General features: G+C 42.8%; 1 protein-coding gene across 1 annotated transcript in view; it reads right to left on the bottom strand.

The window, feature by feature from the left end:
* The window catches only part of GLI3 (GLI family zinc finger 3), a 54,220-nt gene that overhangs the window by 12,690 nt on the left and 17,636 nt on the right, over positions 1 to 23,894 (bottom strand). Inside the window, exon 4 of the mRNA XM_010015136.1 lies at positions 23,649 to 23,789. Coding sequence (XP_010013438.1) covers positions 23,649 to 23,789 — 141 coding nt within the window. The remainder of the gene's footprint in view (positions 1 to 23,648; positions 23,790 to 23,894) is intronic.

The raw sequence follows: 23,894 nt of genomic DNA, 5'->3' as shown, positions 1-23,894 counted from the left end.
CTGGCTCACCTGCCAAGCATCTTATGATCAGCCCCAGGTCACTGCACAATTGCATCCCTCCATACTCATCTCTCCTGCACTCTCATCCTGTCACTCCTTTCCTACTCCCTCTGCTCCTCCTACAATCAAACCCCTCTTTGTGCCATTTTCCCTCATTGCTCTGATGCTCCAAGTGGTCTCTGAGAGCTCACCTGCAAAGCCATCTCATTTTCAGTCAATCCCTCTGAGTATCTATCCTCAACCTTCAGGTAAAGGCTAGAAGAACTGAGCCCAAGACACCATCTGCTAATCTGGGTAATTTCTTAAGCTCTCAAGCAAACTGCTCAGTTGTTTTTTGCTGAGGGGTGATATTTTAGCAGACCTATAAATGTCCCCAAATACTGGAAGGCTGCTCTGGAAGAAGACACTTGCTAGACATTAAATCAGCACAAATAAGAAGCCAACAACAGAAATCAGTGCTCACAGGCAAGGAGAATCACAGCACTTCTAATCCTGACCACACAGGGCCAGATTCAAACACCCTCTGCTGTTCAAGCAACGAGCTGAAAACTGATCAGTCATCTGCTATGGACACATAGGCAGAACTACACCAATACAAAACAGGAACTAAATCTACACTGGGATTTCTCTGTCATTGTCAAAATGAGAGAACAGCGTGCAGCATTTACAACACGTTTAAAGGAAGAGGGAGGTCTCACTGTGCAAGCAACGGCAATTAGAGAAGTTCAGAAGTTTGTGAACTCTGGCATTCAGGTTCTTTGACTCAGATAATTACCTTTGGATTTTGCACGGTGTTTTTGGCTCCCTGGTCTCTATTATGAGAGGGAATGAATAGTTCTGAGCTTGTAAAACAAAGAACAGTCAGGAATAAGAGTATTATGCAAAGCAGAAGCTTTGGTACAGTACAATAAGGATTTATAGGGTTTCAATTTATAATCTGTTTGTAACCTTATTACACCCATGAAATGTCACATTCCAGGGACTAGATCAGAAGGATTTTTTTTCCTGGTGAAATTGAATTTTGATGCAGTTTCAGGGTGTGAAAAGGCAAACCTGCAAGTTTTACTTACGTTGGTAATCCTTATTACAGTAAATAGGCGCATGAAAGCCAATGATATTACTCCCCAGTGTCAGGTTTGCTCACATAAGGCTCTGAAGCACCAGCTCTGTATTATTAAGTATTTCTGACCTGAAAAAAAGCCTCCATTAAAAGCTGGAATTCTAGTAGCTATCTCCCATTGCACACAGCTCCAAAAAGCTGCTAAACAGGGGTCATTTGCAAATACCAGTCACTGCCGTGCCACTTCCATGCCTATTACCAAACCTCAGTCTGTCCTGGCTCATTTTCTTTTCTTTAAAAATGTTGCTATTAACATTCAGCTCCAAAATACCCTAAAATGAACAGATGGAGCTGACCTAAATACTGATTTTGGTCTCAGGATGCTCTGACTTTCAAGGAGGAAGCTCTGCAACGGATTTCAATTCCAGAGAACAAATAAAAGCCACCAAATTCATTGAAATCAAGGCTGAAGTTGGCCTGTCATCTCTACTGGAGAAGGTCAAAAACCAGAGGTAACAAGGAGCACAAACTGCAGCTTCCTGGAAGCATAAATGCTTACGTGGTAATAATACACTAAATTACAGTGGTAAGAAATACTGTTAAAGAAGGGAACATCTTAAATCCTACATGTTCTCATGTAATCAATGCACATCATACATGCTACTCCAAATTGTAGCACATGATGCAAGGTTACATTGGAGGTACGATCTGCAATAATCTTCCATTTCCCTCCTCCATGAGTTTTTAAGAAGGGACTATCTAAGCATATCCTGGCTGACCGCTTGGTACCCATTAGCTATTCAATACATAACCAAAGGCCAAACGGGCTCCCACAGCAGGAAGAAAGCCTCTTCATACCAATGGAATGAATTAGGAACAACAGAAAAAGAACGACTGTGACCTGCAACCGAAATTGCATCTACAAGCAAAGTGTTACTTGGTGGATAAAGCAGAAAACATCAGGAAAATCTCCTGATCCTGCTTTCTAGACACACTATCCCTAGTATTTGCTAAGAGAAAACTGGGAAGAGACATGCTGTATTGGTATAATGTGGTAAGATAGTGGCACAGTGGAACATGTATCACCACTGCCAAAAATTAGTTTAATTTCTATTATACAATTTCTATCTTTTCATGGTTATTTCCTCGTATTTTATGGATGTAAAAAGGAGATGCTAAAGAACTTCTCACTAAATCTCACTACTGACACCAAGCAAAAGCAGCATTTAAGCCATCTTGTAGCACAAATCTCCTCCTGGACTGTACTGCCACAGCAAGTCCCTCAAACCAGCAGAGCCATAGCATTTGTTGCACAGGAGAGGAAGCATGAACAGCAAAGAGGCACCGCAATGGAATGGCTGCTAAACACAGCTCATCTCCCAGCTGCACGAGGGAGTCGCAGAGCCCGCGGGCTGCAGAGGGGAAACACGCAGAGACTGTGTCTGGCAGTAACAGACTGGATAGCTCTGAGGCTGGTTTGGGAGGGGATTAGCTGTCCCTGACCTCTAAGTCCTGCAGGGAACACTCTTATTCATGTGTTTTGCACAGGGGATGTACATTTGCCCTTAAGCCCACATTCAGTCAGAAATATTAGGAGGGTTCTTGGTCATCAGGCCCATCCCTTGCTGTGGCAAGCCTCGTTACACATAATACCAGTCATGAACGGAGCAAGCTTCGTCTTCTAAGTACATTGGTGATCTACTCCCAGTGGAAGGCTCTTCTAGGAACTCACTCCTCTGCTGGTTAGCAACTAATTTCTAGCTTCGATTTATTCGCAGCCAATTTATATTTATTTGTTCTTCTGCCAACAATATCCTTTAGCTTAAACAGCTCTGCTTCCCTGCACAGTGTTTATTTTTCTCCCTCCCCAACTAACTGACATACATCACTCTACTTTTTGCCTTCACTTGCTGGATTAAACAAACTGGTTTGTTCTGGTCTTCTCTAGGATGACGAAGTCTTCATTCACCCTCTTACCCTGCTTCGACTTGAGGTGTGGGAAGTCCCTATGTCCTGCCTGTCAGTGGCAGGACAGTGGTCCTCAGTGGTCCTTTCAGCCCTCCTCTTCATATGATCTAGTATGACCTCAACCTTCTCAACCAGGATAGTGTGAAGTACACCAGAGCTCACCAGGCGTGGCTTAACAGAATTCACACTTCTTAAGCTTAGGTGTAAGTACCGATCTCTCCTTCACTTTGGACTTGAGACCACTACCAAAGCATCTCTCAATAACTCATAACTTGTGAATGTACTCCTCCTAACAACAAACCTTGGTAAAATAGTATCTACTACTACAGCCACAGTAGAGGTAGAGGCTAAGGGCACCCGAAAGCTAAAGCCCACATGCACAGTAGTATTTACATCTCCAGTTCCCACTAGAAGTAGTCACTTGTACATGAGTGGTGTGCATACTTTGAGGTTCTTGACCCACACAGCTTCCTGAGATACGAGTGACTGTAAAAACAGTATCAGCATCCAGAGAAGTGAGAGGGCAGCACTTAAGCAAGTACTCGTGTTTGCCTGCTCCTCAGGGATGCAATCCACTGGCTCGTCACTGCTCCTCGCTACCATTTTAGGTAGTCAGGCAACTAAGAGATGACATCAGGCAGGCCTCCCTACCAGCTCATTAACATCTCGATAAAGATTAACTCCATGATCCACAGCAAGATGGACAGACAAAAGAAGTCAGGATACAAAGGAGGTCCTGGTGAGGCAGGAAATACCCTGCAACAATAGAAATCCCGTTGTGAAGAGGAAAAAAAGCCCTGCATGTCCATGGAGTGAAATCTCCAGCAGGCTTTTCGGACACATTCCAGTCGCTGCAGTTGAGTCTCTCTCTAACCTTCTGTGACTCGCTGTTAGAACAATGCACACATTTTAATTTCCTCTTATCTGCTAGAAAATAGGTATGGATCCCTTCTGTCCTTTCGCTACTAAAGATCATTTGCAGGCACAACCAGGCTAAACAACCACAAGAGACTAACGTCTCCTCCCTGCTGCACAAGTCAAGAGTATGCTTCTGACCTCGTGTCCTTAGGGTGGCATAAGTACTTAAGCCATTTTTAGTTCCTGAGACGGAAGAAGCCCTTAAGCTGCTTTAAACCTTTATGGTAGCATAAATGCTTAAGCTGGTTGCAGTTCCTAAACCAAGTCGAAGCTATACATAAGAACTCTGCACTGCTGCATAGGCACATACCTGTGGAGAAACTCAGATAACTATCTCCACCCCTGCTCCCTTGCCTTTGGATGCATTTACTGTTACTCTGTTAAGAGTTCTTGCGGCTGTCTTGCATACTTTAGGGAAGATTTAAGAAATGCTGTTGTGACAGATCTCTGCTAACACTGATGAGCCACATGACAATCCATACAATCCACTGATCTGTCCCAAAGCAGACCAGCACCTTGACAGCTTTGCTGAAAAGGAACACCCACAGCTAACATCAGCTGGATCTTAAAACCTAACCATTCTATGATTCTATGAAAAGCACTGCATGGCAATTTCCTCTGCGTATAATGAATGCACTAAATACTCCGTCTGCACACTGTGCTCCTCACCTCACAGTGTCTGATCTTGTCATTCATTCTCAATACTTCAATTTTCAAAGTTTGCCACTATTAGCGAATAAAGACCCCTACTACATCTGGTCATGACTGTAAACCTAAATGAGACTAGTGGCATACCACATTTCACAAACCAGATATTTTGGGGTTACCTAGATGATCTTAAGGTCCTTTCCAATCCTAAACGTTCTATGATATGATTCTGTATATGTGAAAGAGAGGAGTGTGACCTTTTTGATTAATAAACTACGTACTGCAAATGCTTCTAACTCCGGTGTGACTAAAGAGGTTTTACTCATTAAAAGAAGTCAAATCACTAAATAAAGTTTCACTCAAAAAGATTGCTATTTCAAGAAGGAGTGAATTACGTGGAAAATAGGAAATATAACTTACATTATTTTACAAACTTAACATATGAACTCTGTGTCCATGCCTGTTAATTGTAAGGGGAAAAAAAAATAGATGCCAGTCAGCACTCCAGCTGAATTCATGCTTGAAGCTCATTTATTACTGTGCTGTTCTGGATTCCCATCTCTGTCCCTTGAGAACTGGCAATAGCCATCAATGAAGAAATGGAGGCATCAAAATTAGAAGTCCAAGTCTACTGAAAAATAATGATGATTTATAACTCAAGACAGCCCACAGAACTAGATGGACGGGGATGACAGGCACAGGAGAAAGGTAGCGTGGAAACCAATGGCTGGCAGAGAGGATGGAAACAGTAAGAAGGGTACAAAGTGGCTGGGGGGGGAATCACATCATGTTCTGGCTGTACTCAGACACTGAATGGTTCTGCCCTGTAAGGGCTCACCACCTTTTCTTAGCAAGGTGTTGCTGTATTTCCAATATGACTGTCTCGATAGCTCATGAAGTGTGCCTTCACCTACTTTGGTCCAAAAGGTTTGGGTTTTGGTCTAGCTGTTTTGACTCTAGCATCCGAGGGAGCATTCCCTTAGGAAGGGCAGAGTGAGGGGAACCCCAGAGATGTTGCAACAAACAGCTGGGGTCAACAGCTGTCTTTGGCCAGCACAGCTGCCACTAGGAGAAGACCGGGTTTATAGTCATATTTAAAGATGTATTTAAGGTGAGATGTGGGGTCAGTGCACATGGGAAGAGACTGTCCTTGTCTCATGGGGCATAAAAGCTCCAGAGCACACAAAGACCAAAAGCAGTCAAACTAATAATTAATGAACATTTCCATTTTGTGGAGTTCACTACGTCCTGAGCAGGAGTCATCTTTTTGCCCCAAATGCTGTTTAACCAAGCCATGGCGAATCAAATGAATTTTTTATGTACAGCCTTGGAGAAGTCTTGTTCTCTAAATGTGAAGTTGCATTACTAACAGACAGGAATACACTAATTCAAAGGACACAACCCAGCAGGACTGTTTCCCTCTCACCTCCCTGTTCCAGCTGAAAATATAGGTCTGACTGTTTCTTTTTCATCTCCCTGCACTAACAGCAGCAATAAAAGTTCTCACTCCTAAGTTCCAAAACAATAATGTTTTCTTTCTGCTTCTCCTTTTGTTCTCTTGCTATAATTTCTGTGGTTGCCTTCATTGCCTATCAATAGGTTAAACATATCCAACTTGTATGTTTAAATGCTAAAGACAGAGAAGTCCCCAAGGATACGTCAATCATTGGCTCCTGTACAAAGAAAATACTGTATTTTGCTCAGAAGAGCTTTCTGTGACAATTTAAACACAGTGAGACAGACACAATATCCTGGAGAGAGGAAAACCTGCCTTATTACATTCCTGACCCCAGAGAAAGGATCTGCCCTTAGGACATAAAAAGAATCAGTGGGGGGAAAAAAAGAGAAAAGTTACCTAATCCTAAAAATAAAGACAGTGGTTCATAATACAGCATGACCTTCTTTTAATCTCTGATACAGTAGCTATACAGCATAGATGTGATATAATACCAACAGGGAAAACACAGCTTGCTCATCAGGCTGGGAACAGACTCCTTGGCCTGTATCTATGTTTCCAGCTTTCTGGTAGGCTTTGGGATATTCTATAGAGAGAATGGAACTTACGGGATATTGCGAGGATTCTTTCCTAATAAGATCAAATCTTGTTCTTGTTTCATTTAATATAGATATATTCACATATACAGTACAGCTAAGTCTGTCAGCAGCAAAATGCAGGGCAATGTTTTACAGCTCTCCCTTGATTTCCTGTGTAAGAGCACGCAGCTGGAAAGCAATGGGCAGAAATTGCATCTTTATTTCCTAAACCTGAAAATTTAATAAATGAATTTCTGCCAGAACATCAACATAAATGTTACAGACATTAATCATTCCACTTTTACACTGGTAGGAAAATGCTTTGATGACTCTCAGCTTTGTTTCTTCTCTGATGTTCTCTTCCATAACTCTGTCCAAAATCAAGTGCCATCTCTTTCTTTAAGGTTGTATTCTTGTATTACTAGCTGGGATGTTAATATATGAAGCTGATACGTTAGAGGAATTCCAGCTTTCCTCACTCATTTTTTGTTCCAAATGTATGGAAATAATTTTCAAAGCATGCTGCTGTGGTAACTGGGCTTTGCCAGTTCCTCCAACTCTGATGCTCTGTATTGCGTTTGCCTTGGTTCAAACAAGGTGTCACGGCTTCCATATTTTGTGATGTTACCAAAAAAAAAACCCCAAAACCTCCACCTCTCTCTTCAACCACCTGAATCTATGACCTGCCAAAGGACAGGGCTAATTGCATTTGTATGAGGGACCTGCAGCAGAGAAGTGAAGGAATGGAAAGAAGAAACCATGAACCAGATGCTCAAGTCAACTGTTCTCAAAGGAGATGTTTTGGCTATGTCTCTGCTATGCCCTGCGCTCCTGAGAACTGCTGAAGCAGGGAAAGATGCTACAGGGTTTACCATGAGGAGGACTAAGTTCTTGGGGCACTGGGCTGAAGAAGTGCTCCTCCACGGCTCCTGAAAGGGCAGAAGGGGTCAATTGCAAGCTGACCACTCCTGGCATTTCTCCCAACCACCTTCTACCTGCCTGCTGCCTGCATTACCTCCTGCTCTGGCTGCCCCCCCCCCTGTTGCCCCGCTGCAGCACACTCCTGCTGCAGTTTGTATTACCTGCTCCACACCACTGCATGAGTGCTGGCAAACTCTCCTCCAACTTCCACTCACTCCAGCATCTTTCTTTCTGCTAAATGTGTGTGTCTGGATGCAGAGTTTGAGAGCTTCAATGAGGATGTAACTGCTACGCTAAAACCAAGAGAGCCTTTCCAGAGAATCACAGACTGGTTTGGGTTGGAAGGGACTTCAAGCTCATCCAGTTCCAACCCCCTGCTATGGGCAGGGACACCTTCCACTAGAGCAGGTTGCTGAAGGGTAATCCCTTTTGAAAAAGGCAACCTGACAGGTAGAATCCCATTACAACTTTCACCTTCACCATGACTTCAGCAATGCACAGGAATCACTTTAAGAAAAATAATCTTAATGTATCCATCTTTGGCTAACTTCTACTTTGTTGGCTTTTTTTTATGCTCTTCACATTTAGGTCCCCACATTTTAATTGTCTTCTGTGTAAAGATCACATGAGAAAAATTTAAGGTCATTTGGTGCCTGCAGCGTAAGCCAAGAGACCCAAGAAAAACTAGCAAGAACAAAAGCAGAGGGGAAAAGCAGCCAGGGGTGATTCTCCAGTGATGGCGAATTCAAACGTGGCTCAAAAGCCAGGGCTGGAAGAAGAGACTGAACAAAGGCCGCTTGCTGAAGGGTTTAAGACCCATTGCTAAGTGATGAAACTGTGATGTTGGCCTTTATAATGTGATAGTGACTGAAAGTGGTCTTCTCCCAAATGCTATCCCCTATCTATCCCCTAACCCTGTGCTGATGATCTTCATCCTGCTCTGCCTGCTTTCCTTCCTCTATTCTCCATCACACATGCACATGAGCTTTCTGAAGCTGGCTGAAGGCAGGAGGGCTATAGCTTGCATTCCTGCCTTCAGGAAGCAGCTCTATGGCATGACTGCAAGGAGGTGCAATGCCTGTTCCTGCCATAAGCTTACATGAGGGGAGATCCTCATTGTAAAGAGTTCCACATTCCCCATAAATCTGTTACACATTCCTCTTTCAACCTAGTCAAAGCAGTACTCCAGAAACAAGGGCACAGTTTTTCCTACAGTTGGATGAGGAAGAGGGTAAGGACTGGCCTGAAACCAAACATCTGCCCTTCACTACGTCTGAGAATACCACTGAATGCTGCCTAGAAAATGCACTGTCTGATACCTTTGAGGAGTGACTGAGCGTGGAAGGGGAGAAAACCACCTGAGGCTCAACTTCAAAATTTTCTGCTTCATGATCTTTGCGTTTAGGGATAAAAATCGATTTTATACGCAACTGTTACAGAATTCCAGGAAAACCAAGTTAAAACCCATTAAAACTCCCTCACAAGCAGTACCCAAAGCAAGCAATGGCTTGATTCCATCCTCGCAAATCTGCACTCACATACAGCTGTGTATCTGCAACAAAAACATACCTGAAAAAACAGGCCTTACCTTAAAATAAAACCAACAGCCTGGCACTTAACACTGATACAGATGTTAGTGTAACACACTTAAAAAGCACATATTCTATTTCTGGATTTTTCTCACTAGCAAGAAGAGACTACAGAAGACTCCTGCCAGCACACTTGGGAAGGAAGTCATCATAAAGAGGCAATTACAATAAGGTATTTCATCTTATTTGCAAATAGTATGAAGAATGAAAATACCATCCTGATCTTTTAGAGGCACACCAGCACACACGAGGCAGAGAAACTAAAAACTTTGGATGTTTTCCCACACTGCTGCAGAAGACTAAAAGCTATAGGCCTCCTTCCTGCCACCATAATTCATCTAACTTCAGTGGAAATCAGACCTGCTGTATATATTAAACCTGAAATTAACTGTTCTCCCCCCATATTATTTGGCTTTGATAAATTCCAGCCATTGCTCGTAGCCAGGATGCGCAGCTCTTGGTTCTGCTCACATGGGCTCTTATGGCAGCCTGGAGCCTGTTAAATTCGATTGGGTCCAAATGCACTGAGCTCTCTGCAGGAATGGGGCTTTAGCAGCTCTTTTGGTTTGTTAGTGACCTGTGGGTTCAAATCACACTCAGAGTAATAATATTTTCCTTTACAACAGGGCATGTTCACAAGAAAATAAAACGGGAAGAGATCTCTAATCTTTACATTCCCCAGCACAGACTGGTGGAGCCAAGAAATAAATGCTCAACAGTAAAGATGCCTAGAGGAGAAAAAAACAAAAGTAAAAAAGTATCCAGCAAAATACCCTAGCAACTGTGGTGCACAAAATGAATATATAAATCCAGAGCTGTTTTATAAAAGCTGTATGACTTTAATGACAAAACTTTATTAAAATTTACACTGCCTTTCAGTGCACGGGTTTGGAAATACACTGCAAGCAAGTTAGTACCAACAGGCTCTTTGAGTTAAAATGTAACCGTATATTACAGCAGCTTTATATCATTTTATATTAGCGGAGACAAACTGCTTAATCCCATGAGCCAACTTATAAATCTATGAACGGGTACAGCAAGACAGGAGAAGGAAAAGCTAAACCATACCATTTTAACAAGATTCTGAAGTCTTCCAAACTCTCAAGACTGGTACAATGGGTTATCTATCTACCTATCTATGCAGTGGATTAGCAAACTACTTGATCCCTTACAAAAAAGTTAAACCACTGCCTTCTTTTACTGAAAATCCATGCTCCTAATGGGGTGAAATAGCAAGGTAAAGGTCAGACAATTAAACAGGATCTGCTCTTTAGGGTAAGCATATGGCCACTAACACTAAACACACAGACTGAACAACATGCATTTCATTTCACTCAACCTTGCACGAGATTTTCTAAAACCATATACTTTCTTCTGCTTTTCATACTTTGCTAAGCTTTACAGCACAGCTAACACTGATCCACTTGAAAGGAAAGATACTCCTCAGCAGGATCTTCCTGTGTAAATCAATCAGGAAGTTTTCTAATTTTTCCAAAGAGAGTCCCTATGCTTACCACATGGATGCATTCAATTGCCTGTATGACAAAAGTACCAATGCTTCATCTGCAGAGAGAGACTGCTGAATAGCAAGATAGCAAGAGTTTTTTTTGGTTCAATAAATGCACTTTGTGTCTCCTTACACATGATCTACAAAAGCTGCAGTTCAGGTAGTGCCTGATCCGCTTTTTGCAATGAAACGCACAAAACCCCCCTAAGAAAGCTGGGAATGTAGTGACTTAAAAACACACGAGGCTTTTCAAAGGAACTACAAAGGAAAATGATGGCAGTGATAAGCATCACCAAAAATCGTTACCGGACAATGTATGTTTTAACATTTGTTTCATCACAGATGTTGGTAGAATTAATCCAACATCAGTGGGTGACAGAAGCAGCAGCGTGTTAAAGCCACGACATCATGACTGAATTGCATGAAGTACTTGGGGTGCTTCCTTCTTAGCATCCCTACGAAACACACCTAACAAGCTTCAGCAAATGCAACAGTTTATTGCTCCTCTGAGAATCCCCTTTTGGCTTTTTCCAACTGGACATCCATTTAGGATTTACCTTTCCCATCCATGCTAAGCTTGGTTGTCCCTGTCACATCCTAGCAAAGTCAGGGTTAGCAAAGGTCTCTGTCACATGTTAAAAGTTAGTTGCTCTTGATGCTCCAGGGAGCAGCAGCAGAGATGCCTTCTTTCCCACCTCTCTTGCCAGAGGATCACATTTTCTATTTTCTTGTATATAGCACAGACAGTCTTGCTAGAGTGCAGGCATATGTTTGAGCTGTTACAGTGAAAACTGTGCAGGATCTCTTAGTAGAACATGGGGGTATCACCTAACACACTTAGAAAAGAGCCAAGGCTCTTTTTTCTGCCCTACATTCCACATTCTAATCGACTTGCAGTGAACTTACAGGTGTTTCTGGTAACTAAAAATCAATCCTAAAGAGTCTGGTTTATCTCCAAAATTCATCTCTTCTCTTATATACCACTGGGGCACCATCTGAACTGGACTGACTTGTGCTGTGCTGACAGTCAGCCCTGGAAGTCTGCAGGAGTAAACGAAAGGGCAGTCCTGTATCTCTGTAACTCTCCCTCATCCAAAAACTGGATCATAGCTGGAGCCAGGTGCCTCCAGAATGTGATATAAACGTAATTTCTTTATTCAAGCTTTTGTTACTAACTCTAAGTATCAGAATTCCCTCAGCAATTAATTTCCTGGCTGGTAATCCCTCGGCTCTGATCCACACAAAGTGGCTGTGCTGGAGGGAGGTGTGCAAGGCACATCCTCTGGCTTTGCAAAATGAAGTGGTCTCTTGATTTCAAGGATGGTGCCCAAACCTGAAAACTTCTTATTTGCCCTGCATAATGAATCATAAAATAGTTTGGGTTGGAAGGGACCTTCAAGGTCATCTCGTCCACCCCCTCTGCCATAAGCAAGAACATCTTCAACTAGATCAGGTTGCTCAGAACCACATCCAGCCCAGCCCTGAATGTCTGCAGGGATGGAGCATCCACCACCTCTATGGACAACCTGTGCCAGTGTTTCACCACCCTCATTGTAAAGAGTGTTTTCCTCATGTCCAGCCTCGCTTAGTTTAAAACCATCACCCCTCATCCTATTGCAACAGGTCCTGCTCATCTTTCTCATAGGCCCCTTTTAAGAACAGAAAGGCCACAATAATGTCTCACCAGAGCCTTCCCCTCCCCAGGCTGAACAAACCCAATGCTCTCAGCCATTCCTCACAGGACAGGTGCTCCAGCCCCCGGAGCGTTTTTGTGCCCCTCCTCTGGACCCTCTCCAACAGGTCCATGTCTTTCCTGTGCTGAGGACTCCAGAGCTGGATGCAGTACTGCAGGTGGGGTCTCAACAGAGCAAAGTAGAGAGGGAGAATCACCTCCCTTGACCTGCTGGCCACACTCCTTTGGATGCAGAAACACTCTGTAAACCAAGTGTAATGTGGCAAATGATCAAATACTGCAGGTAGGGTTTTCTTGGTTATCTGTGGTACTGCTAGAAATAGTTCAGGCACAAGAAAGACAGGCAAAAACTATTCTAACGGTAGTGAGATACAGAAATATACATTGTACAATAATTAGCTCTGATAATAGTTTAAAGGATAAAGCCTTTGTTTTACTAATTTTAAGAAGTAGTACACGAACAAAACAAAAATCACTGCATACCCATAGTGTGTTAAGCCTCTATATTCTCAGCTCTTGTACAGAGGTACAAAACTCTTGCACTAATCCTGCCTACTGCTGGCAACACGCACAACAACCTACAATGCACAGTCCAGGGCCACAGGGATGCCTCTCCCTAGCAGACAGGCAAGGTGAGCTTGAGCAGTTTTGACTTTTATATATATATATATATATACACAGTCTAAGGTCTTCTGAGACAAAAGGACAGAGAAACTGTGTGGGCATAGTTCCTACAGATGGCCACACTCTCGAAAACATTTTGACTTAGTTTCCTTTTGTTTTAGACAAAGGCTTTCACAGGAGGAAGAAAGTTGGCACCGTGCTCACATGTGCTGTAAAGAGATACTATCTTTTTAATTAACTCAGCCTAAAGTGATGCAGTCTTAACCGAAGCACTCCAATCCTGGATTCCTCACATTAGGAAGCACCAGAGCTAAATAAAGCCAGGAAAGCCACTTGTCCTCCACACTCCAGAATGCTACCCCCCTTCCCCCTAAAAACGATACTCGATCTCCCTGGATGCATCTCCTTTCCATATTGTCCTGACACGGAGAGCCTACCCATGAGCATACCTTAAACTAGATTCATAAATAAAACCAGTGCCAAGGGAATTACAGATGGAAAAAAGAACAGTGAGCATTTTAGGTATGGATACTGGTGGAGCAATCTCTTGCCCTCGCTGAAAACACTATGAAAAGTATCCCTGAATTCAAGGGGTGGTGGTGTTCTCTGGCAGAAATCACTGCTGAGGCAAGGTGCTAACTAGAGGCAAAGGACAGACTCAGCTGTGTTGTGCTTCTCTCTGAAAATTCAGTGAGTGCCTACCTGCTGCTGTGCTGCTGCTGTTCTTTCTTTTAGTGCTTTCTTGACACATGTAAGAAAGGATAAAAGCCTAATAGGTGCGAGTGTCAGCACAATATAAATTACTGCAAGAAAAAACTTGATGCATGGCTTGGGATCTGAAAGAGGAATGTCCACCATTGTTTGTGATTATGGATCAACTCGCAATCTAATAGCAATTTTTATTTAATCAATAATTTCCATGCTGAACAGACAGCCCTGTTACAGAGAATCGACAAGCAGGTACTGATAGCGACAAGGCTTGTTATTAATCTTTACCCTGCCAACACATCAACCAAACTACTATAAAAAAGCACCACCAAGATGGATTTAGAAGGTCTTTTTCTCTCTTTTCTTTCTCTTTCTTTCACTCTTTCTTTTTCTTTCTCTTTTCTCTTTGTTTTCTTTCTCCTTCCCTTTCTTTCTCTTTCTTTCTCCCTTTCTCCTTTTGCCTTTCTTTTCCTTTTAGCTACACAGCCCTATTACCCTTTTCTCTTTCCAGGTATGCAATGTTCATACACTTCGTATTTTAAGTTCATTTGAAAAACCTGGGGCTTGAATTACACAAAAAGGCAATTCATACTAAGCAATTTCACAAATCAGTGGGACCTAGCCCAGTGCTCAGTGTTAGCCATTATAGGCTAATAAATCATACTTTCTCTTTGAGATGTCAATCGCCAAAGTGCTTTGTAAAAATGTTGGCATCTGTAATTCAGCGAAGCCTTTTCATCTTGAAATAAGATGCTCCAGACTGATAACAAGAATAATCCCCTCTTGATCAAAAAAAAAATCTGCATTTTACCAATTAAAGCTGCTGCCAGAAGCCAAACGGAGCAGCACTGAGACTCCACTGTAGTTTATCTCTGCTAAACACAAGGAGGGATACAGTTAAAGCTTTGTTTCATTTTCAGCTTGACTACTTTATCTCACAGAGAACTGCAGCATCTCAGCCCTGCCATACACGTAAGAACGGTATGTGCAGACCTCATACCTACAGTGCAAGCCACCAGAGGACCCACTCCTGACAAAACCACCACCCATTCATTTTACAGATTAGGTACCCGACACCTTGAAGAAGAGTCACACTCACACAAAAGTTTAAGCACTGCAAAACACTGAATTTGTTTCACCACGATAAAAGGCTCATCTGCCTTTTTTTTTTACTTTCTAGTAAGAGGTTACCTGAACAAAAGACACTGCAAAAGTAAATCCACGCAGCCCAGCCCTCTCAAAAGCAAATGGATAAGCTGCCCCTGTGCCTGTATTTAGCTTGCCTGTCCCTGACTTGGTTCATGCATGCTGATCGGCCACTTCTGGCTGAGAAAAAGCACTTCCAACGTGCAATCCCTGGGCCAGCACCAATAGGTTTCTGTTCTTCCAGGGATCAAGCTCCTGTGGGCAAACCTTCTGGGTAGAATATAGGCGGCTGTAAGGGAGAATATGGCACTTGTGACAAAGATATGAAGATGGGCTGCACTATGGATAAAATCCTATTCATCAGGAGACGGCAAAAGCAGTGTGGAGACACAATACACCAAACAGGGGGCTCCAGAAAGTTGAAGACAGATTTTCCACTAGTTCACTGTAGTAACACAGGCTACAAAACAGCAAATCACTTAGCAGTAGCAAGGCAGGAAAAAGCTGTACAGAAACCACAGCTCTGCCCAGGCCAATCTGCTTTGGTCAGGACTGAAAGGAGCCTGGAGTCAGTGCCCAAGCCCAACCTTCCTTGCAGCTCAGAGGCAGCCAAAAAAGCAGGCAGAGACATCCCTTTTCTCTCCTCTCCATGATATGGCAACAAAGAGACAACTCAGTTTGCAGCTTTACCCTTGCCTATGCTTCCGTCCCTCAGCCAGCACAGGCCCCCCTGGGACTTGGCTGGCAGCTTCTTATCCTACACTTCTGCCCAAAACTGGGAGTCACCTATGGAAAGTCACTAACCTGAAGAGCTCACTAGCAGACCTCTCAGGCAAAGTAAACACTTCAAGTAAGTATGTTTATCCACAAACCACCTAAATAGTGCTTTGTGATTAAAAGCACAGACAGGGGTCAAACCCTGCTCCCTGCCATGCACGGCCCTTTCCTCTGAAGTGCCCACTCATTGCAATTTCAATCTAAATGGCTAGAGTAACTTCTCGGGGCATAGGAAGAGCACTATTCACCCCTGCCCACAACAGGGAAAAAGAAGTGCTATTTAAATGACATTTCACAGTTTAGCAACGTCTTTCAGGGACCCCAATTCAAAGACAATGACTTTGGCAACTCATATGAACAGTACCCCTAGCAGCAGCACACTAACAACAAGTTTTCCTAATGCTGTGAAAGAAATGCTAATTAAGAGGAATTAAAATTAAAAAAAAAAAAATGATTACATTTCTCTCTAAATCCCCTCTTAACACTTCACAGATTAGGGTGGATTTATTTTTTGTAAACCTTTCTCTATCAAAAAAAGAAATCCCCACTTCATATTTTTTCCCCTTCTTCTCAGTGATTGATCAAAAGCCAGACTCTAGGTAGGGGAACTGGCGATGAGCTCGTGTAGTGGAGTGCTTGAGGCCCTGAGCCAAAACACAGCTGGCGTTTGGGTCAAGCCCAGAGTGAATAAGATCTCTTCACAAGGCAGCAGCGCTGACTCTTAACGCTGCTGGATGGCAGAGGCATCGCGGTGCCTGGCGCAGAACACGGATGTGCTGGGAAAGCAAACAGGGGCCGTGCCAGACCCCGAGGGCTGCTGAGGCCACAGAACAGCACTGAGGTCCGGCTGCCATTACTTAACCTTAAAACCCAACAGCACTTTCCTTTGATGGAGGTTAAAGACTTGTTTCATTTAAACAAGCATGTGTTAGGTACCCGTACGGGAACCAAGAGAGAATGAACACACACTCCGCAGCACAGATCTGCTTACTACCTTTCCTGAACCATGTAATAATGATTTCCTGGCCTATAAACAATGCTGCCATTCTGTCACAGCTCAAAACTGTGGATTCATCAGTCTATAATCCAGGATGTTAAGGTGGTGTCTTAATTATAACTCAGCCTTTAAACAGGCACTGAGGAAGACATTCCAAAACCTAAAAACTTCTGGGCAGATGTTTCTCATGATTATTTGCTATAACCTCTCCTCCCTTTCTCTCCTTCCCGTGTGACCTCATGGCTACAAAGGCCAAATATACTGAGGGGATGCACAAACTGGAAAACCCCTTTCCATGGCACTGAAGCAACTGCCTGCCCTTTCCATGTGGTCCCAACGTTCAGCCCAAGCCCTGGGCTTGTTTCACTTCAAGTATGATTTCTTTCATCCACAGCATTGCTTCCCCAAACATGGATCAGGGTCCAGACCCCAGTGAGTGAAAAATAAAGATGAAAAAGAATAAAACCACCAGCAAAACCCCCTTTGCTGTTGTACGTAAAACATTCTACTTTTGTCAGGGAAAAAATGATTACTGTAATGGATTTCATGTTCTTATCTATTCCTTACTCTTTTCAATTTAAAGGAAACATTTCTGAACCTTTCAGGGCAGTAGCTGTCACTGCCATGCACAATGAGCCTGAGAACAGGCTGTAGCCTCTCTGTGTTACTGCACTAGAGCCAAATCAACTAGAATGAAAATGCACCAAAAACTGCCTCTTCAAAGGAGAATTAAAAATTAAATCAATCCCTGCACGTATTTGGAGACGCATGTAACTGGGATGTGCAACTACACCCCTTTGGGATGGTGAAGGGTTTGCTTCACACAGCTGGGACTTCACTTGCATCATAACCAGTTTGCATGCACATCTCCAGCACACAGAGAGAAGAAATCCCTAACGCATGAGGGATAATCTGCCTTTGAGGGCAGCTCTGTGTAACTGCCTCCTTCCAGGTGTAGACGCCTATGCGTCCAGCTGTGGGTGGCACCCTGTTGGCTTTGGCAGCTTGGGGCTGCTTGATCACAGGGCAGTTTCTCCTCCTGCAAGTGGTGAGCAACGTGCAGCTCTCAGCATCGTTTACTCCCATTGCAGCTTTTACTCAGGGCAACTGCTTTAATCTGCCTTATTCTCCTAGTGCAGTTGGAGCTTTTCTTAGAGAAAAGAGGTGAAGCTCTTTCCAGTTCTTACCCACCACTCTGCTACAGGAGATGAGCTGAGGAAGAAGCCACAGGCCAAAGGCAGCAAGGTAGCAGAGGGAGTGAGACTTTCATGTCTATTGACTTTGAGAGTCCTTACTTCTGGGCATCCAAAGTGACCCACTCCAAAGAGGTCTAGTCTTTCAGAGAGGAGTGTGCCATTCACCTCCCAGTCAGGCATATTCTTAACTGTTTCAAGGTGCACATCATTGATTAAGGAATCTCATATCATGACAGATGCTGCAAAACATGAGTTGAGGCACAGCCCAGGTTTTATGTAAGTCTCCTTGGGTGGCTGGCCAACATCTGAAGGTCAGAGCTAAGCCCACCATTTTCTGTAGCAGGGGATGGCAAAAATACTCAGAAATTCAAGTCAGGGAACTTCATGTAATGGTTCTTCTGGGTATCCTCAGTGCACCACAATTACCTTGGGAACATGTGGGTACATGAGAAACACAAGAAACTCTCCTCTGGTGTGACAAGGGAGCCTGATGGAGCATTACAGCAGCTGCCCTGGGGATAGCTGGAGGAGGGCTCCCACCTCTGGGGCTTTGCAAATAGGCAGGAAGACCTCAGCAAATGAAATCCTGAATATAAGCCACCGCTGTCAGTTTAGGGCTTTTTGATCTCATCTAATCAAATGTAACAACAATGAGAGAATTTTATTGCTGTACAATTAAGGAGAAAACAGTAACAAAAAATAGCTCTACAGTTCTTCAAGCATGTTTTTGAATAAAAAATAATTATCATCAAGGCTACACAGCAAGGGGGATGAGAAATAGGCAGTGCTGCGTTTTTCTGATTGCCATTGTATTAATATTTAACAATAACTTCAGTCATTTCCTTGAAGGATAATTTTCTTAAACAAACTTTTATCTTTAGTGTCTAACCCTTCTGCAAGATTTTATTCTTAAACTGATTTCTGGGGGAAAAAACCCAGACAAACTGCAACAAAAACCAGATTTATAAAAATATACAGTATCTTATTAGCTTCTGGGCGCTCAAGTGCATTTATCACATATTTAAAACAAACTTGAGCTCAGCTAAGCCCAATTATAATATCTCGCTGGGCAGAGAAATTAATTAAACAGCTGAATGATAAAGACCCCAGCAGCAAACTGAGGTTTTAAAATAAATAAGATCTTTTTTTTCTTCCTTTTAAGAAGAAGGGAAAGAAAGAAACCTATAGTACACATGTTCAAACAGTAACATAAGCAATCTTTTCAGGAGTGCAAATAAGACTACCTGGCAGGCGAACGCAGTGGTGGCTCTAATGTGGCTCCCTAACTTTTTGATTTGCTAATGTGCAACACACACAACAGCCCTTTTGCACCAACTTCAAACAGCCCTGGGATCCCAGCAGTGCAGCTCAGAGACAACCAGAACAAGGGCAGAACTTGTCAGGATTTAAGAGCTTTCAGCAAAACCCTTCAATTGCAGCTGGTACCCTATTCCATAGAAGGATATCAATTATAGATAGTGACTTGCTCTAGCAGGGCAGTCGGCACTGTCAGACGCTAGACAGACAACCATGAAGAATCATGAATCTTTCTATTAACTGTAAGAGAAGGGGGGGGGGGGAAAGGATGGATAGGTGCTATAAATAAGGCAGAGTGTCTGAATGCTTTAACACCTTGCCTTTTGGTGTATGTGTCATGAAAATTTAACCATGCTGAATTCTAAGCACATATTGCTTGAAAATAAGAGCACTGGCACCAAAATCATTTTGGTGTCAAACCCTTCTGGGTGGGTCAATAATGGTTCTTTTGTGTAGCATTTCAGTTATTTATTCATAGCAGCCTTAGTTCTGTTCATAAATTCAGTCAGAAAACACTGTCTCTTGGGACCTAAGCGCATTTTCACTAGCACCTGCACTTACACTAGTAACAGGAGGACTTTGCTACAGAAAGTAATGCAGAAAAATGCCATCACATGCTCACTATTGTGCCCAAGATTGCAATTTCTGCTCTAAAGCTATACCCCACATTCAAGCACAGATTATGTTTGTATTTACCACTTCATACTGCCATATCACACACCATTTTGTAACACAGATATTGCTAGAATCTGATTAACTCAGCTCAACCTGGCACAATTAGAATTCATGCTGAGGTACCTAACACTTGAGGAAACAAAACGGCTAGGAACATACTTCCACCTTTACCCTAAACACTTCAGTTCCTCTAAAATCCCAGTCCTTTGGGATGCAAGGCTTGGATAGAAGTCTCTTCTGTGCCATTAGATGTTTTGGGTGTGATATTCTACTATTATTCATGGCTACAAACAGTTTTATTCCCCTGAAAAACAAAAATAAACCAATCCCGCATTCATTAGGAGACTTTCTGCTGGCCTCTGTAGATTCTGAAAATTTAGCCTTATCAGGATATAAAAGGATGCTTTTTAGGTCTTTTTTTCCTGAAACTTGGCATTTTCCAAATTTCCCGGATGAACTTCCAAAGCCCAATCGGTTTAGAGAGTTGTACAGGGGCAAGAATACTCCAAATACTTCCGAGTCAAATATACGAGTACATTTTCCTTTCTACTGAATATATGCTACATACCACATACTCAGTGAAGTGGGTTACAGGGCATGAGTTTCTTGCAATACTTTGTGATGGTCTACATAGCCCGTAACTCTCACTTTCACTGTACTGCTCACTTTACTACCCACAGCATGGGCAAGTAGGTGTGTGAATACAATATGAGGTAATATCACACGTGTCGTGCTGTATAACACCAACCCAACTTCTGAGCACGTGACTGTAGCTCTGCTCATGCTAATCATCCTTTCACAGTGACAGGAAAAATAAGAAAATGGGCAGATGTTATCTGGATAAGCCTTGCTTGGGCAATTTAAGCCTTTATTGCCTTTATGTATGCAGCTGCCCCTGCCTTAATGATAAATGCCCCAGTGCAGAATCGACAAAACCAGACAGTTATCTTCACTTTTGATATCCCAGATGGCAGTCCAGCATCTTACCTCAAAAGCCCTTCAAGCTCGGCTGGAGCAACTGAGGCTCTGCTGAGTGTGCCGGCAAGCTGGGAATCACCCACAGAGCAGCAGCGTGCACAGCCAGGACAGGCAACGTGGCAGAGCTCTGCTGCAAGGCTTGAAGATTAGTAGTGTCCTACCTGTACACAAGCAAGCTCAGGCACCTCCAGACAGTGTTGAACAGCCTGAAGTACACAGCCCTGGAGCAGCAGGATGAAGACCTCATGCCCACAGGAGGGCCATTCCTTCTCTTGTGTTTGAGCAGCGTCTAGCACCATGGGGCTCTGGGCTTGGCAAGGCTTCCAGCTGCTACTGCAGTGTAAATATCACTAAGGATGTACTCATGCCACTGAGGCACGCATTCTGTGCCTAGTGCAGATGCACATATGCACACACCAAGTCAGGAACTCACCCAGTGCAAAGACACTGAGGTAAAGTACAGTTACAGCATTTGCATCTACTCAGCTTTACCCACCAGTATTTGGGTAAGAGGCATACATGAGCCACATCAGTGGGGAGGTTTTCAAATACCAAACTGCTGCCTAGGGACTGAATGCTTTCTGCTGGAGTCGCACACCTAAGCAAAGCCCAGAGTGCCTTCCCATGAAGCCCTACCAAGACCTGGACTTCTTTTCCCTAGTAGTTGCAAATGTACATCAGAGGGCTGTGGCAATCAAGGGCAGACAAAACGTGGCACAGACAGACTGGGGTGAAGGGCCAGACTTTCAAACAGAGTTCGATGTCTAAAGCCCTTTGCAATTCTGGACAGAAATAACTTGCTCAAGTCCCCACAGCAGGGCTCTGTCGGAACAGCAAAAGAAATCACAGACCAGGGCCCCATCACCGAGTCACGCTGGCTCTTACAGAGTGATTTGTGCTACTTGAATGTGATGGTTGCAATGATGAATTCATTGTCTTCAGGGTATCGAGTCAAGACTTACACCTCGTAATCTTAAATGCCATCATAACATATCTGAATCGTGAGTCCTGCCAAAAAGAACTCCTTAGATCACAGAAATATTTTTTATATCCCTTTTTTATGTCTAGAGAAACCCATTTCAGATGTTGCCATTATGCAGAAATAGAAGAAATACACTTTTTTTCAGAGGAGTCTTGCTGTTGACCCTTATAATAGTCAGATTTCCTATAAAAATCACACCAGAAACGCAGTTAAAAAAACCCACAAACAACCAAACTATCATACTGTCAATTTAAGTCATCTTAAACTACAAAACACTAGCTATCAGCTAACAGGGACAGTGGAATTCAATTATATTTTTAATCTGAAATATCACCAAATCCCCTTCCTTTTCTTTCATTACCAAGGACACCTTTATTCTGGATTTCTCTTTTATTTCATGTATTTTGGTGTAAATTATTTATCATCATCACAGACTGTTTCTGAATATTGAGAAAGGTTTGTCAGGCACCGTAAAGCTTCAGCCCTACAATTATTAGCAGATACCATGACTGTGCCTGTGCAGAGCCCCAGATGATGTCAGTTGGTCTGTTCGCATAGAATCAATGGCGAGGCCAACACTTGATCTTTTAAATGTGTCCAAGCCTTTGCAGCAGCCATTCTTATGGCATTTCTTCCCAAAAAGATATTGCGACACCAAAAGAGTCTCTCCTCACATTAAATTTTGACCTATTAAAATGTTAGGGAATTATTTGTGCAAAATACGTCCAAAGGATTCTTTTAAAATGTCATATTTTTGCCATTACTTTAGCTTTTAATAGTCTTTCATTATTATTGTTGTTATTGTTACTACTCCTGCTACCTAATAACAACAAGAAACTGAAAACACATCTTGATGAATAACACCAAGAGGCTCTCACATACCAGCAAGTGAAAGCTGGCACTGCTTTACTAAAGTCAGCTCTGCAGCATCAGTCTGCCATTTTTCATAGGGTTTGGAAATATGGTGGGTTTTTTTAATTCATTTTGTGTGGAAAAGTACACTTTTCAACAATCTATTTCAGTAGCACTGGCTATATTTTGCAATACATTTTGCATGATCTCAGGGAATTATTAAACAGTTTTCTACAATAAATACAATTCTGACACAGTAATATTTGCTGAAGATGTTCCTCTCTGATCTGTACTAGCAATTCCTTTTTTTCCAGAGTATTTGATATATTCCATGATACTGGTAATTAAGAGGTGCTGCTAGCTCAGGAGGTTGGAAATGTGGAGGGGATTGTACTTGCCAGGTTATAGTTTAGATTTTGACTTCATTTTCTAGCTTGTAACACTACAAGTCAGTAAAATCATTTCTTTCAGAGAGCTGGTAGAGAGGAAATAAAAACAAGACAGATACAACTAATATTTGGTGTAGCATAAAATAGACCATACAGTTTGCTGCTGCTAAAAAGACTGAAATAACTCAGTCTCCATGTATTTAGCCAAATAACCCCCTTCAGTTTACACACAACAGTAAATTGGTACCAAACTCTCCCCTTAGGGAAGGGGAAGAATTCCCCTCACCCATTTCTACTGTTACATTCCCTTTGGGGAGGGGAAAAAAAAATCAAACTTGGCTAAAGGTTAATAATCATTCATGTCCAGCTTACTATTACTCAATAACTATCAAAGTCTCTAACTCAAAATAGCGTTTGCTGGCTTACAGGATCAGAGCCATTACAATCTCTGTTGAAGACTTTATTGAATTTTACACTAAGCTTTAGCTGACTGCACAGGTCAAGCACTGTGGCTCTGAGTTTTCTTTATTCCCAGAAACTCATAAACCCCTCTCCAGTTTGCAGCGCTGTTAGCTAAGAAACTTGACTCAGCACAGGGTCAGAGAACCCGACCCCCATGAAAAAGGTCACGTAGTTTTAAAACCCAGTTCCTGAATACCATTAACTTACATGCACTAGCTGTTCCTGCGTGTCAAACTCCCGGGAACAGCCTTCCCAGTGGCAGTTTGTCTCATAGACCACTTCAGGCTCCTGTTTGCTTTCATCTTTGTCCCCTTCCTCTTTCACCAGGGTCATTCCTTCTGGCTGTTCCTGGGGAGAGGCAAAAAAAACAGGGGTGAGGAGAGGAGAGAGAATATTCCGAAACTGGAAAGGAAGAGAAGTGAATTACTTCAGCATTAGGAGAAAGATGATGGG

The sequence above is a fragment of the Nestor notabilis genome, unplaced genomic scaffold (assembly GCF_000696875.1).
Source record: "Nestor notabilis isolate BGI_N333 unplaced genomic scaffold, ASM69687v1 scaffold6880, whole genome shotgun sequence".
Taxonomy (NCBI): domain Eukaryota; kingdom Metazoa; phylum Chordata; class Aves; order Psittaciformes; family Psittacidae; genus Nestor; species Nestor notabilis.
This window is presented reverse-complemented; position numbering and strand designations above follow the sequence as displayed.